Source organism: Ursus americanus, chromosome 2, assembly GCF_024610735.1.
Source record: "Ursus americanus isolate L20-20 chromosome 2, mUrsAme1.1.p, whole genome shotgun sequence".
NCBI lineage: Eukaryota > Metazoa > Chordata > Mammalia > Carnivora > Ursidae > Ursus > Ursus americanus.
The window spans coordinates 85,242,021-85,258,240 of record NC_142128.1 but is presented as its reverse complement, the minus strand read 5'-3'; the positions used below and the strand labels follow the sequence as shown (position 1 = coordinate 85,258,240).

At 37.9% G+C, this 16,220-nt stretch overlaps 1 protein-coding gene across 5 annotated transcripts in view; it reads right to left on the bottom strand.

The window, feature by feature from the left end:
* The window catches only part of RNF2 (ring finger protein 2), a 58,187-nt gene that overhangs the window by 17,136 nt on the left and 24,831 nt on the right, over window positions 1–16,220 (bottom strand). For all 5 annotated transcript variants that reach the window (XM_045811480.2, XM_087858454.1, XM_045811479.2 and 2 more), the window contains 3 exons: window positions 5,337–5,425; window positions 2,461–2,621; window positions 1,619–1,834 (listed from right to left, as the gene is read on the bottom strand). In XM_045811480.2, coding sequence (XP_045667436.1) covers window positions 1,619–1,834; window positions 2,461–2,621; window positions 5,337–5,423 — 464 coding nt within the window. In that variant the 5' untranslated portion in view covers window positions 5,424–5,425. The remainder of the gene's footprint in view (window positions 1–1,618; window positions 1,835–2,460; window positions 2,622–5,336; window positions 5,426–16,220) is intronic.

Here is a 16,220-nt window from a genome sequence, read left to right as displayed (position 1 = left end):
CATGTGGATTATCTGGAAGAGGGTTCCTTAAAGAAAGAACAGTAAGTACAAAGGCCTTGAGACGAAACCATATTTCGGAAGTCTGAAGAACAGCAAGGAAGCTGTAATAGAGCTGTGAACAAATGAAAGGAGCTTCTATCACATATTCCCACTATTAGAAATGTTCAAGTAAAAATCAAAGGACTATCTGCAGAAGATTTTACAAAGGGGACTCTCTGTCCTGCTAAAAGACTAAAATGAACACCATTAAAGTCCCTCAAACTCTTAGAAATGCGTTCTTTCAAAATAAATACATTCAACACTTAATACTTTACTTTGCTAAACAGAGTTGTAGGTCAGTTTAATATAGTTACAATGTAATACATCGTCTTCAAAACCACTTCAGGAACCTTAAAAATAGCAGTGCTTGGACCTCAATCAAACATTCTGATTTGCTTGGTTTGGGATGATACCGGAGGTCCTAAAATTTTAAAATTTTCCGTGATTCTGATGTTCAGCCAAGGTGAGAAACACTAGACTGGGATGGGGCTTTACTGGCATCTCCTACTTTGGAAAATGATGACTCTCACTGAGGCGTGAATATATTAGGAAGTATCCGAAAGGAAACAAGAATGAGCATAAGAAAGCGCCCAGGTTATGCAGGGTGTTGAAAGCCATCATTAAGGTCTTTTAACCTGAACGTGAAGAGTAGATAGACATAAGAGGCTTCAAAGCAAAGGAGAACCAAGATCTGACTTCCAATTTAACAGAATCACTCCGACTGCTGTGCTGAGAACAGACTTTGAAGAGATAAGCATGGAAAGTAGAAAGACCAATTAGAAAACTATTTCAATTCTTCAAATGAAAGATGGTGGTGGCCTAGACCAATCTGGATATATTATGGAGAAAGTTAAAAATATATTCACAGATTGGAGTATATAGTGTAAGAAAAAAGAGAAATGTTAAGGCTGACTCCAAAGTTTTTGGCTAAAGCAAATGGAATGACAAAGTTGCCATCAACTGAAATGAGCAAGAATGAAGAGAAGTAGGGGGTAAGAATACAAAGTTCAGTATTAGACATGTTAAATTTGAGTTAAGGAATAGCTGATTCATACAAAAGGAACCAGGAGAATATTGTCTCCTGAAAGCCAAGTGAAGAAAACCATTCAAAGAGAAATTAACTGTGTCAAATGCTACTGAGGAAGACGGGAAAATGAGGTCTGAGAATCAGCAATTAGACTTTGCAATCTGGAGGTCACTGGAAAATTTGATAATGTGAAATTCTGGAGGTGGGGGAGGGGATAAAAGCCTGGTTACAGGGGGTTCAAAATAGAATGGGAGAAGAACTGGAGATAGTGAGTACAGACAACTTTTTCAAGCAGTTTTGCTATAGAAGAGAAGAAAAAAAATGGTAAGTGGAGGGGGAAGTGGGTACAAGAGAGAATAGTACTGTCAACAGAATACCCTAATAACTCCTAGAGGTATATATTAATGCCTGCATGGAAAGGTAACCATGCAGAACTACTATATGTTACTGCATTGTATCTTTTTCAAAGTGGAGGCTATTAAGTAAATTCAATTATCTTAATAAAAGTATTCAGAAAAATGTCCACCATTGCTGGCCTTCTTTCCCATATACCTGTTCAAGGCCTGTATCTTCAGTCCTTCCTCAATGCTGTGACTGAGTGCTTGCTGATTATTGTGCTTGTTGATCCTGGCTAATACTCTCTCCTGATGAGCTTCATACTCATCACGACTTGGATAAATTTTGCTGATGAGTGCATCAAAGTTTGGGTCTGGCCTTAGTGATCTTTTAGAAACTAGCTTTTTCCGACAGGTAGGACATTCTTTATTGCTAAATAAAGAGAGGGGAAAGAAAATGTAAACAATGTCAGTATCTTTGAGCTAACGAAAAAATATCCAACTTCTGGATAGTTATCCCTACTCTAATATCTTTACTCAGTTACAGAAATTTAAACTGATTAACCTGAATTTCTTTGAAATTCTGATTTGAGGGTAAACAAGATTTTGGGAACTTCGGGCAGTATTTGCCAACAGGCAAAAATCTGAATACTTTCCAATGATAATTTATATGTATCATTTTAGAAATAAAAATCTATTCCTTGCTAAATTTCCTGATATCCATGCCCTACAAGGAAAATTTACCCACTAATACATATTAATTTATGTTATCAATCCTTTTATTAAAATAGGATTCATAAAGATATTTTAAACCTAATTTAGAGGTAGAAGAACCAGTTTCGTGTTTTATAATTTCCTCAAAACAAATGCTCATGCTATAAAGCTTTTAAAATTGTATAAAATCAACTGTTTCAAAACAAAGATTCTCCAATAATTAAAACTTAGACTTCAGAAAAATTTCCAGTTCTCAAATGAATTACTTATAGAGTGTACTTCTCAAAACCCATACAGCACCATCTTGGTATAACTAAATACCTAGTATAACTCATTTCAACATACCCACTTCTGAGGGCTGTGATAATGCAGTCTGCACAAAAACGATGTAAACACTCCTTTGTAGTCATGGTGTTCTTCAACATATCCAAACAAATTGGGCACATTAATTCACTGTGTAGACTTCGAGGTGAAACCACAATTTCCAAGCCATCCGTTATTGCCTCCTGTAGAAGAGTCACTTTAAAATTAAATGCTACTTTTTTTTTATTATGGACAAGTTCAAACATACAAAGTACTGAAAATGACAAAAATGAAAATCTATGTACCCATCACCCAGCCACCACCATTGTCAACTCAGTGTTTTATCATAATCTTCCCCAACCCCCTTCAGCCCCACCACTGCATTATATCAATGCTCTTATTTAAAGCTAAAAAGAATGTGTTTAAATATAATGAATAAATAATGATATGTTTAAAAGCCAAGTTAAAAAAAAACACTGAATTTGGAATCAGATGCCTCAGGTTCTAATTCTAGCCATATTAACCTGTCTTCTCATCTTCAAAATGAGGAAGGCTAAATAAACTTTAATTCTTCTATCTTCACAAATTCTACCATTTTGATAACAAAACTATGTATTTCATGCCATCCATTTAAATATTTTAAGATTTCAATACAAGTATGTCTAAGTTACATACAGTTTAACAGGATTTCATTTCAAAATCACTTATTGAACCTTAAGTTTTGGTCTACAGAAGCACTTTTATACAAAGTGGTCAGGTTCTCAGGCTAACCTACAAACTAATTTAATCCACAGTACCAGTATTAGTATTTCTAACCAATATGTGTAAAAACATTTCAGTGGAAAAATGCATTTGGAGTTCCAGTGTAGAATTCCAGCACATCTCCCAACTGCAGAGATGAGGGACTCCTACTTTCTTCACCACTACCCACCTTTCCCACAAGGTGGCACTGAGTACAAATTTACCTAGCTCTAAAGGCACAGATCCTGGCTCCTATGGATTCAGGAAAGATGTCTAGTAGGTGGCTACTGAAGAGGAAAGTGCAGGTAGAAATGAAAGGCTTCCCATATGTTACTGACACTTCCTATTTCCACTGGCTCTCCACACTTGTGTTTCCTCTACAGGGTCAAAGAATGAAGACCCTACAAGGAAAGACACAGAAACTATAGCTATTGTCCATGAAGGACTCAAGTAAAATATCTTTACATTTACAATAACTACCACTATTTCTGAGTGTCTTACTATGTCTCAACCTCTCTATAGAAGGCACTTTCAGTATTTTCTTTTACTTAATTCTATACACACACAAACTTTTGATTTAGGAATTACAACCTCCATCTTACAAATGAGGAAACTATGAGAGCATGATGACGACTCAGCTAGTAACCAAGTCTGCCCTCTTCCTCTTTAGAACTTGCCTACCAAAATCCCACCCCAGGATAAACTCGACCATCCATGTTCTCTATCTACGTACCTGTGCAGGTGTGTAGCACTGTGAGAGAAAAGGGGGGAATCATTCAACCAGACTGGTATCACTAAAAATTTTACCAGTTTCAAATGGGTGTTCAGCACTGCCCAGCAATTACTTTCTCTTTAACAAACTTGTTTTTTCTATGCTATTTCAGACCTTTTCTTCTATCTGCAGAACTTCCTACATCTGAACATTCAAAAGATTACCTTACCTCAAATTTCATTGAGGTATGACATTTTTATAAATCATCTTCTTTCTTGCTACAAAGAGAAAATACGCCTCTTCCTATCAAAAGTACCTTCCTTCCTCCCTTTTCAAATATATCCTTTTGATTATTCTATTTGCTCTCAAGTTTCAGCAATCTCTGACTCTCCACTAAATCAGCCTAGAATACCATCTGCATGGGGTTGCTATATAGTGACATGGGAACAAAACACCTTTGAGCCATGCAGGGCACAGGTGTACCTCTATCTCCCATCTTATAAACAAAATTTAAAACCAATTCCATGTTCCCCTCCAGTTTCTACTCCATTTCTCTGCTTCTCTGAAGAATCAAACGTCTCTGAAAAATTACCTACATGTTTTCACTTTTTCCCCCCTTCAACACAACACAATCTATTCAAGTGAATTTACTCCTGCCAAGGTCATGAAGTGTAAGTACACAGTGCCACAGACAACGTACACTTTTGTAATCCTCATCTTACTTACCTCTCAGTAGTGTTGAACACGGTAACTACATCCTCCCTCTTTAAGATGTCTCCTCTTAGATTTTGATCCCCTCTCTCCATCTCCTATTTTTCTTTACTGGCTGTTCCTTCTCAATCTCCCTTGCCAGTTTCTCTTCCCTTTATTTATTTCTAAATGTTGAAGCTCCTCTGGATGAAATTCTGGGCCTCTCTGCTCACCTCTCTCCAAGTGATCTTCTCATTCTCATTGCTTAAAATGTGCTGACAACCCCCAAAATTTTGTATTTAGTCTAGACCCCCTAAGTTAACATCTTTGCCTGCCTGACTTAAGGCATCTCAAACTGAGTTCAATTTTAAGCATGTTTATCTCCTTCAAACCTGCTCCTCCCCGATCTTTACCTTCTTAATCTCCCTAGTGCCCCGTCCCATTATTATTTATTACAGCACTGAGGACTTTCCCCCTTTACACAACTTCTCAAATGTGTGCTTCCCTGGATATTTATTCATTTAATGTCTATAAACTCCATAAGCTCGTGCCACATCTATTTTATTCACTTCACCTAGTGCCTAGCGTAGGACCTGGTATAGAGTACACACTGAATTTATTTGTTGAATCAATGAAGTGTAAACCAAACATACACAAGACTACTTATATATAAATTCATTATTACCATTACGTTTTTTCAAGTTTTAGTTTTCTAAAAATGTATCCCAGTTTCCATATGTGTTGTATTTCCCAAGTTTATCTTAGTCTACATTACCTGAGGTGTTCGTTGTAGTTCATATAAACTGAGTTCCCATGTTTTGCTTAATGGTTGAGTTCCATTTGTTTGCACAGCCTGAGACATTGCTAAGAATAAAAAGGAAAGAAGAACAATTTTAGTACCTGGAAGGAAAGTTAATCTCAAAACTGATTTTTTTGGCATCGTGAATCCTGAAAATAATCAAAATAGAAATGATACACTGGTGCCTCAAAAATTAAAAGAAAAGTGCAAAAAAGTGCAAGAATCTTTTCACTTATAAATACAAGCTATCTGAGTGCAAGAGACTATCACGGATCTCTGAATGCCCAACAGGTAGCACACAGAAAGAGCTAAAATTATTACTGAATGTGCAGAAATCGGTCTTAATCCTAAACAATAAATATGCTTCTAAAATTCACAGTCATGGAACTTAGAACTATATTGGGAAAATTTAAGACTCTCCAGTATGGTCAATTCTTGCCAGAAATAACAAAATCTCCTTTATAGTACTTTCAACTCCCGGTCACTGTGCCTCTACTTTCACAGCGCCACTCATGAAAAATCCCCTACCTGATATAGTAAGTCAGCTTATAATGTTCAGAAAGCTCTTCCTAATGCTGAACCCAAAACTGCTACCTAATTCATCCTACAGCTGCCCTCTGGAGTCACAATGATTAAGACTAATAATTTTTCTACATGACAACCTTTCAAATATTTGGGTACTGTTATCATATCCCACCTGATTTTTCTTTCCTTTTGGCTAAATATTCTAGCCCCTCCTATTGCTCACCATCTAATGTGATTTCAAGGTCTCCTCACCACCCTGATATTAATTGTGCCTCTCCCCTCTAGTTATGAATAAACTGAACAATGTTAAGGCCAACTTCTGTGCTTGTCTTTGAATAGGAGAATGGAATCTAGGATACATGTGAGGAAGACAGTCTTAGAAGACTAACTCTTATCTGGCACAAGAAAAAGAAGGGGCTCCAAGCATTAAAATATTTAGTAGGTATCTATTATTAGCCAAGCAGAACTGCTCTAGGTCCTCGTTTCAGAATTCACAGCCTAAAAAAAAAAGAAATGCATGTAAGTAAGTAAACTACAATCTGACAAGATAAATTCTAAGCAGCAGTATGGAATAAACAATATGGAATTACAGAATAGGATCGGGGAATTTGAGGAGTCAGGGCAGGCTTCAGCGAAGATGGTATAAGCTTTAAAAAACAAGAGATTACTACCCTGGGATGGGAGTAGAAAAGAGGGTTCCAGACAGACTAGAACAGCATGTATGAAGACAGGCATGAAAACCAGGTATGCCTGTATGTGGAAGCTATTGGAAGTTTTAAACAAGAAAGTAATGTGATCAGTTTCACAGAAACTCAAGCAGTAGTGTAGAAGGTAGAAGAACAAAAAGTAAATAGCAGTAAGAAGACCAGTGAAGAGGCTGTTAACAAAAACCTGAGTGATCTTAACTATCTGAACCAAAGCAGTTAAACATGGGCAGAGAGAATGAGACAGACATACCCAATGATACATTCGACAGTGATGTAAGAGAGGAGGGTCCAAATGGACTTTGGGAAAGCAACCATCCCTTTACTGAGATGGAGAACACAGAAAAAAGATACGGGTTGGAGTTGCTATAAACACAGAGTTCCAGTTATTTATGGACCACTGAAGTAGAGTGGTTCAGTAGACAGAAAAATCCCACACATATGATTTAAGTAAATCATATATTCTACACTGGCATGTAGACAATGAAGGACATGACCTATTTATATCCAAGAAGCTAAACTTCCTATTTCCGGCAAATACCATTTAAACAGATCTGCTATCAAGAACTCACCCAATCAGCAATTAGCTCAACTTTGCTTTGAGAAGTAAAAGCACTTCACTGAAACTTAACCTCTATTCTAGCCCCCTCTAAAATTCTACATACCTGTCTCAAGAAAAGCCACATTTCACATAAGTTTCTCCCTTGCCCAAGCAACAATTTGAAATAAATATGATCAAACATTTCAGATGAGCAAGTTATGAATTTTTTTTTCTTTTACAATTTCAAGGCTGGGACACCTGGGTGCCTTAGTCTACTAAGCCTCTGCTCTCAGCTCAGGTAATGATCCCAGAGGTCCTGGGATTGAGCCTGGCATCGGGTTCCCTGCCCAGTGGAGAGCCTGCTTCTCCCTCTGCCCCTCCCCCTGCTCAAGCTCTCTTTCTCAAATAAATAAATTTTAAAAATCTTAAAAAAAAAAAAAAAAGAGTTTTACAATTTCAAAGCTGTCCACTGAGTGTAACCTGAGTATTCTCATTCGTTTTGCTTATCAGAACTAGTGGACTCCCAAGCAAGCAAAAATACCTTGAGACTTTTGTGCTTCCTGGCAGATATATATGTCATTATTTCTACCCTAAATCCTACCACACATAATGAATCTCTCAGAGAACTAAAATTACTCAGGGGGAATTTCTAAGAATTCGAAATCCTAACCCCATGTCCCAACCTGTAACTGTTAACCTGAGGCCCACTATAAACAGAATAGTCCTTTTTTCTGTCTCCAGAAAGCTCCTCCAGCAAATTAATGGGAACCATGAAATAAAAAAAGCCTTCTGCTGAAGGCTCGTTTCTACAGATACTAGTTCTCCTACACATAACCATATTATATCTGATTTAGATATTTGTGTTCCTGTAGCAACAAGATTCAGGAAGTAATTCACAAGTTAGTTGTAGTTGCAGATTTTCCTGGTACTTGGAAAAACTGGGATTTCTGTAGCTTTTAAAAGTTTTCCAGTCTCTCTGTTTGTATCTATATTACATGTTTCCTGGTATCTGGAGTCTTAACTGCTACTGCATGGATGCTATCTTACCAAATAATGCAGCAGGTAATCCTGAGACCAAAAAAATGATACAATCTTGCTGATCATCAAAACCATGATCTCTATTTTTAAGAACATACAGCAGCGCAGATCTGAATAATATTTAGTAGCCTCTCCTGTGACCTGACCAAGGAGAGTCAATAGGGATCTGAGATTTAAAAATTCCATTTTTCTGCCTCAAGACATAATTCACACACTGAGGAAGCATATACATAAAACATGGCCTAAAGGCCACGATTCACCTGTATAAAAGGAAGCTCAAATTTCTACTTTTGGCAGTCACTGAACAGATAAGCTTTCAAGAATTAGTTCCTCTTTTTTTAGTTCAGTACACTATGCCATTTAAATTTAATCTAAATTCTACCCTTCCCCAAAAATCACATATAACCTTTCTTCTACTTTCATTTGGTGAGAAGCTGCAATTCTGCCTGTAGCTCCCCCTTGTCCAAGCCAAGAATGTGAAACACATTTAGCTTCTGATTTTCATACGAATGAATTGTCATTTTAATGAGTAGTATTTGGGAGTTATCTATGTATACTACTAATATACAGACAGAGAAAACAAGAATGGATCACCTACGAATAATTAAAACCTGAAAGGATGGAGAGAAGAGATGAAGCCAGTGAAGATGAGAAATGAGGTCAGAAAAAGTAATCTTAGAGATTCTTTCCAGCAAGAAGAATGTGCTTCCTAGAAGACTACTGCCTGATGATCTTTGCAATACAACAGAAAAAGATCTAGGTCTACCTGGCCAAAGCCCCAATAATAACACCTCCATAATACTCCTGAATAAGAGATATTCAACAAAACATAAATGTATCCTGCACAAAGCAGGCTCTCACTTTTGTGGAGACAATGTACAAATGAAAAGTGAACATTACTCTGGACAAGATAATTTGGCAGAAACAGAAAAAAAATCTGATAAACAACCTAGTTACAGGCAGACTTTGGAAGCCTGCAGCTTCAATAACCAAAGGAGAAGTATCAATACGATATTCAGAATGTTCTTTTAAAGAGACTGCAAATACCTGGCACTTTCATGCTGACTTTTTGTATCTTCACATGTATGGCACGCAATCATTTTGCAGGGGCTCAATGTGGTTTCAAAAGCTTTTTCAACACAGCACCCCCAAAAGTGACCACCCACAAAGGGCAGAATATGCAAAAGAGATGAGAAATTCTTGTGCATTCTACATAGAAAGATTTAATAAGTTTCTTTTTTTTAAAGATTTATTTGAGAGAGATTGGGAGAGCACACATGGCGGGGGGATGGACAGAGAGGGAATGAGAGGGACAAGGAGACCCCACACTGAGCACAGAGCTGGCCACGAGCAATCCCAGGACCTGGAGGTCACGACCTGAACTGAAACCAAGAGTCAAGACAACCAACCAACTGGGATACCGAGGCACACCAAGTTTATCTATTTTAAAACAATAAAAAGTTTAGACTTCTGGTTTCCAGTTCCACATGTTAGTCACACTTTGTCCTAACAAGTAAAAAACTGTAGAGGGTAAAAAATCAATAACTCTTCTTGGGTCCGTAAGCAAGGGGAGGACACAAGAAAACAACTGCCCCCAAGACAGGAAAGACAAAAAATAAAGGGATCTCAGCTTACCAGAGCAATTCAGGAGTGGAAACTCCAATAGGAATTAGTAGGTAAATCTGAACATCCAACTCTTGATTTTGGTTCAGGTCATAATCTCAGGTTTGTGAGAGGAGTCCTGCATTGGGCTCCATGCACAGGGTGTGGAGCCTGCTTGGGATTCTCTCTCTCTACCCCTCCTCCCTTTCAATCAATCAATCAATCAAATCTTTAAAAAAAATTGCTGGAGGATCAGTGCAGAGAAGTCTGATAGTTAAAAACTCCAGGACTCAGTCATAGGAGAACCCCCAAAATATTATGAAATTTACCTCCATAAGCTTGACCAGATTCCCACAGGAAATAATAGGGAAAATTCCCCTTATGTTTGCCAGAGAAGTCTGTTCTTCTTAACAAGGCCTACCCTTAGGAAAAACTAGTTAATCAGAACCTAGCATGCTGGGATATTATCAGAACCTAACTGACCTAGGGAAGGGCAATACCCAACCCCAGCCCAGTCTAGTCATCCTGTCCCACCTAAGGGGGGAGGAAGAAAACTGAGAACCGCTAATGAAGCTCACAGTCCAGAGTATTAGTCTCATTAAAAGACTGAGACCTAATTACAGGACTACAGAGACCTTCCTCTCCCCTTACACCTCACCACCACATAACTAAAGGCCTATTTACAGCCGTTCCTTATACCCAGTATATCATGTGTGGCCATGTAGAAAAAAATTACAAGGCATACTAAAAGCAAAAAACACAATTTGAAGAGACAAAGCAAGCATCAAAAGTAGACATGGCAAAATATTCCTGGAATTATCAGATCAGGAATTTAAAACTACTATGGCTCTAGTGAGTAAGAACACATGGGCAATGTAAGCAGGGAGATAGAAATCCTAAGAAAAAAACAGTAAGAAATGCTAGAGATCAAAAACAATTGTAACAGACATGAAGAATGCCTTTGATGGGGGCGCCTGGGTGGCTCAGTCGTTAAGTGTCTGCCTTCAGCTCAGGTCATGATCCCAGGGGATCGAGACCCACATGGGGCTCCCTGCTGGGCGGTAAGCCTGCTTCTCCCTCTCACTCTGTCCCTGCTTGTGTTCCCTCTCTCGCTGTCTCTGTCAAATAAATAAATAAAATCTTAAAAAAAAAAAAAAGAATGCCTTTGATGGGCTTATTAGTAGCCTGGAAACCGTTCAGGCAAGAACTCTTGAGCTAGAGGACAACAGATCAATAGAATCCTCAAAAACTGAAACGGAAAAAGAACAAAGACTCGGGGGGGGGGACAGAATAGAATATCCAAGAACTGTGGGTTAACCTCAAAAGATTTAACATACATGTAATGGGAATATCAAGAGGAGAAAAAAAGAGAGAAAGGAACACAATAAATAATTGAAACAACAGTGACTGAGAATTTCCCAAAATTAATGTCAAACCCCACACCATAGATCCAGGAAGCTCAGAGAACACCAAGCAGAATAAATGCCAAAAACACTATACATGGCATATCATTATCATAATACAGAAATTCAAAGACAAAGAAAAAAAAAGCCCGGGGCGCCTGGGTGGCACAGCGGTTGGGCGTCTGCCTTCGGCTCAGGGCATCTGCCTTCAGCTCAGGGCGTGATCCCGGTGTTCTGGGATCGAGCCCCACATCAGGCTCTTCCGCTATGAGCCTGCTTCTTCCTCTCCCACTCTCCCTGCTTGTGTTCCCTCTCTCGCTGGCTGTCTCTATCTCTGTCGAATAAATAAATAAAATCTTTAAAAAAAAAAAAAAAGAAAAGAAAGAAAAAAAAGCCTGAAAGAAGCCAGAGGAAATGGTTACACTTAAAAAAAAAAAAAAAAAAAGTAAAGTACAAAGTGCATCCTGCACTTTGGACTTACTTACACTGCATTACAGCTGCTAGCAGAACTACCCCTCTGACTTGACTTAATATATCTTACTATTTTCTCCTACACCTAGAAATGAGCCTACCTTTCAACAGAAGTTAAATAAATGAGGGAAGATATTTAGAAAGGAAAAGATGAACTTAGATGATACATAATGGTAAAGAATTACTGCTTACTAAAGCTGATCTTACATAATTTAACCAGGCATCTTCAAACTGGAATAAGCATGTGTACTCCTGACCTACACAAAAGCTTTACAGGGAACTATCCAGGGCTAGGATAGTTTTCCAATAATTCAATTTACAGGTTATCAATTTTCCTGAAGTCTTTCTATCCAAATCAACCTAAGAACAGGCCTATGTATCTGGGTGGGTACCTCTCCTTCCCTAATCCTTTCATAAGATCAGGAATCATTCATTCACTCAAATATTGATTTATCTACTGCACCCCATGCACTGTACAAGGTGCTAGAAATACCAACAATAAACAGAACAAACATGCATACAACAAATTAATAATTCTTATGTACTATGTAAAAGATACAAAAAGGAACTGTGGATTTTATAGTCAATAGGAGAAAAGGAGCTATTTAAGACAGAGGAATCAAGGGACGCTTGGGTGGTTCAGTCGGTTAAGCATCTCGTTTGGCTCAGCTCATGATCCCAGAGCCCTGAGATCAAACCCCACACTCCCCAAATCGGGCTCCCTGCTCAGTGGGGAGCCTGCTTCTCCCTCTGCCTGCTCCCCCTGCTTGTGTGATGTGTACTGTGTCAAATAAATTTTAAAAAATAAAAAAGAGGAATCAAGGAGACTTTCAAAAGAATAGACATGTTGGGGGAAAAAAAAAAAAGAAAGGTCAATGTGGCTGGTAAGGAGGAAAATATACAAGAGCTTAAAGAGAGGCCATCTTCTCAAGAATCAAATGGGATTTAAGAACATACAGGATGTGGGACACCTCGGTGGCTCAGCCGGTTTAAGCAGCTGCCTTTGGCTCAGGTCATGATCCTAAGGTCCTGGGATCCAGTCCTGCATCGGGCTCCTTGCTCAGGGGGAAGGCTGCTTCTCCCTGTCTACCACTCCCCCTGCCTGTGTTCACTCTCCCTCTCTGATTTAAAAAAAAAAAAAAAATATGTGTGTGTGTGTGTGTGTGTGTGTGTATACACACATATACATATATAGATGTGTAATGAGTAAAATCTTCCTCAGGAATATTGATAATCTTTAATTTTTAAGTATTAAAACCATAAAAACTGAAAAACTGAAGCATCAGAAATTAGAATATAAACCTAAAGAAAAGGGAAAAATGATCATTATAAAAGCATAAATCAAACAGCAACAGCTACAAAAAAAAATTTGTTCATGAAAGCAAATTTATTTGATAAAGCTAATACTATAAATTTCCCACAAAACCAAAAAGAAAAAAAATGCACATACAGAAAGATATAAAATATATTTTTAAATTAGCTTAACAGACTGCTGTATTCTACTTTATACCAATAAATTCCTTATTAAAAGTCTCAGCAAATTAAAAATAGATGAAAACACTCTTAACTTCATGAATATATACCAGAAGCTCTAAGATTAAAACTTTTGAAGACTCCTATTTAAAAAGTCAGGAAAAAGCAAAAGTGCCGTTCTGCTAGACTTCCATAATGCCACCAAAAAAAATAATAATAATAATAAGGGAGCAGGGCACTGGAAAAGGAAATAACAAAAGTATTACCTGTAGATAATACAAATACTTTGAAAATCCAGTAGAATCAAATGAAAAGTTATTATAACTAAAAAAAGGTAGCAACAAAGTGATTCTAAGGTTCACCTGAATTATGCACAAGAACACCCAGGATATTTTGAAAAAGAATAATAATCAGGGAGACATACCTTACATCAAATATTAAAACTCCATGAAAAGCAACACTATGGTCTAAAGAAAAGATTATCAGATTAATGCAACAAAAAACAAAGGGTTCAAAAACAGACATGTAAATTTATGTAATTTAAGATATTTTAAAGAAGGATTTAAACAAATATTTAAATTTTAAAAATTAAATTAGATGTACCTAAACAAATAAAAATTCCAGAACGATTGGGGCACCTGTGGTAGCTCAGGTGGTTAAGTGTCTGACTCTTGATTCTGGCTCAAGTCATGATCTTAGGGTCATGAAATCAAGCCCCATATGGGGCTCCCTGCTCAGTAGGGAGTCTGCTTAAAATTCTCTCTCTCCCATTCCTGCTCTCCCCCCCCCATTCTTGCTCTCAAATAAATAAAATCTTTTTTAAAAATTACAGAAGGATTAAGCATTAAAAAAAAACTACACAAGATACATAAAAAAGCAGGAAGAATGCTGCATACTATTAAGATTAGGAAGGCAGGCTAATAAGCAAGATGCAATACCAGAATACTTTAAAAGTTCACATTTCACCTAATAAATTTTTTTAACTTCTATACAAAATCAAGGAAAGACATCATAAGCAAACTTAAAAGGTAAGCAATAGACAAGGAGAAAATATTTGCAACATGTATAAGGCAAATACCCATAATGTACCCTGAATCTTCCCTCAAGACAACTTAAAAGGCAACTTAAAATAGGCAAAATGACTTACTCACCTTCACTAATCAATCACTAAATTGCAAATCAAAACACTGCTATTTACATAAGCTCTATTTTTTGTTTGTGATACTGACAAAAATTAAGATGACTAACAATATCTGGTGTTAGAGTATGCAGAAACAGGAATTCTCAAATTAATGAAGAAAGGCATGGTTTTGGGGACAGAGCCATTTGGCATTTAGAGCATGATTACAGTTATTTGGCCTTAGGAATACACTCCTTGAGATGAAAACTGGATAAATTAAGCTATATATGACTATTACAGAAATCTCTATGGAAACGCACACCCCATTTTAAAATTTATTATCTTTGATCAACATACAATTAAGAACTTTATGGTTGATGTCATTATTTTATCCACATTCCTTAGAAGTGTAATAGTTATGGTGTTGGAAAAATTGGACAGCCACATGCAGGAGAATGAAACTGGACCATCTCCCTACACCATACACAAAAATAGACTCAAATGGATGAAAGACCTAAAAGTAAGACAGGAATCTATCAGAATCCCCGAGGAGGGGGCGCCTGGGTGGCACAGCGGTTAAGTGTCTGCCTTCGGCTCAGGGCGTGATCCCGGCGTTATGGGATCGAGCCCCACATCAGGCTCCTCCGCTATGAGCCTGCTTCTTCCTCTCCCACTCCCCCTGCTTGTGTTCCCTCTCTCGCTGGCTGTCTCTATCTCTGTCAAATAAATAAATAAAATCTTAAAAAAAAAAAAAGAATCCCCGAGGAGAACACAGGCAGCAACCTCTGTGACCTCGGCCACAGCAACTTCTTACTAGACATGTCTTCGAGGGCAAGGGAAACAAGGGCAAAAATGAACTATTGGGACTTCATCAAAATAAAAAGCTTTCTGCACAGCAAACCATACAGAGCACATATGACCTGTCCTCATCAAAGAGCATTTCCTGGGGCACCTGGGTGGCTCTGTCTGTTAAACGTCTTGCCTTCGGCTCAGGTCATGATCCCAGGGTGCTGGGATCAAGCCCCATGTCAGGCTCCCTGCTCACTGGGGAGCCTGCTTCCCCCTCTCCTCCCCACTCATGTGCTCTCTCTCATTATCCCCTTCTCTCAAATAAATTAATAAAAATCTTAAAAAAAAAAAAAAAAAGCTTTCACACAGCAAAGGAAACCATGACAAAACCAAAAGACAACCAACAGAATGGGAGAAGATATTTGCAAATGTCTTATCAGATAAAGAGCTAGTATCCAAAATCTATGAAGAACTTATCAAACTCAACGCCCAAAGAACAAATAATCCAATCAAGAAACGGGCAGAAGACAGGAACAGACATTTCTCCAAAAAAGACACACAAATGGCCAACAGACACATGAAAAAATGTTCAACATCACTCGGCATCAGGGATACATAAATCAAAACCACAATGCAATACCACCTCACACCAGTGAGAATGGCTAAACTTAACAAGTCAGGAAACACAGATGTTGGCAAAGGTGCAGAGAAAAGGGAACCCTCCTACACTGTTAGTAGGAATGGATGCTGGTCCAGCCACTCTGGAAAACAGTATGAAGGTTCCTCAAAAAGTTAAAAATAGAGCACCCTATGACCCAGCAATTGCACTACTAAGTATCTACCCCAAAGATGCAAATGTAGCAATCTGAAGGGGCACCTGCACCCCAATGTTTATAGCAGGCAATGTCCACAACAGCCAAACTATGGAAAGAGACCAGATACCATCAACAGATGAATGGATAAAGATGATGTGGGGTATGTGTGTGTATTCAATGGCATACTTAATACTCAGCCATCAAAAAAATGAAATCTTGCCATTTGCAATGACATGGATGGAACTAGAGGGTTAATGCTAAGCAAAATAAGTCAATCAGAGAAAGACAATTATCATATATGATCACACTCATGCGGAATTTAAGAAACAAAACAGGATCACAGGGAAAGAGAAGAAAAAATAAAACTAGATGAAATCAG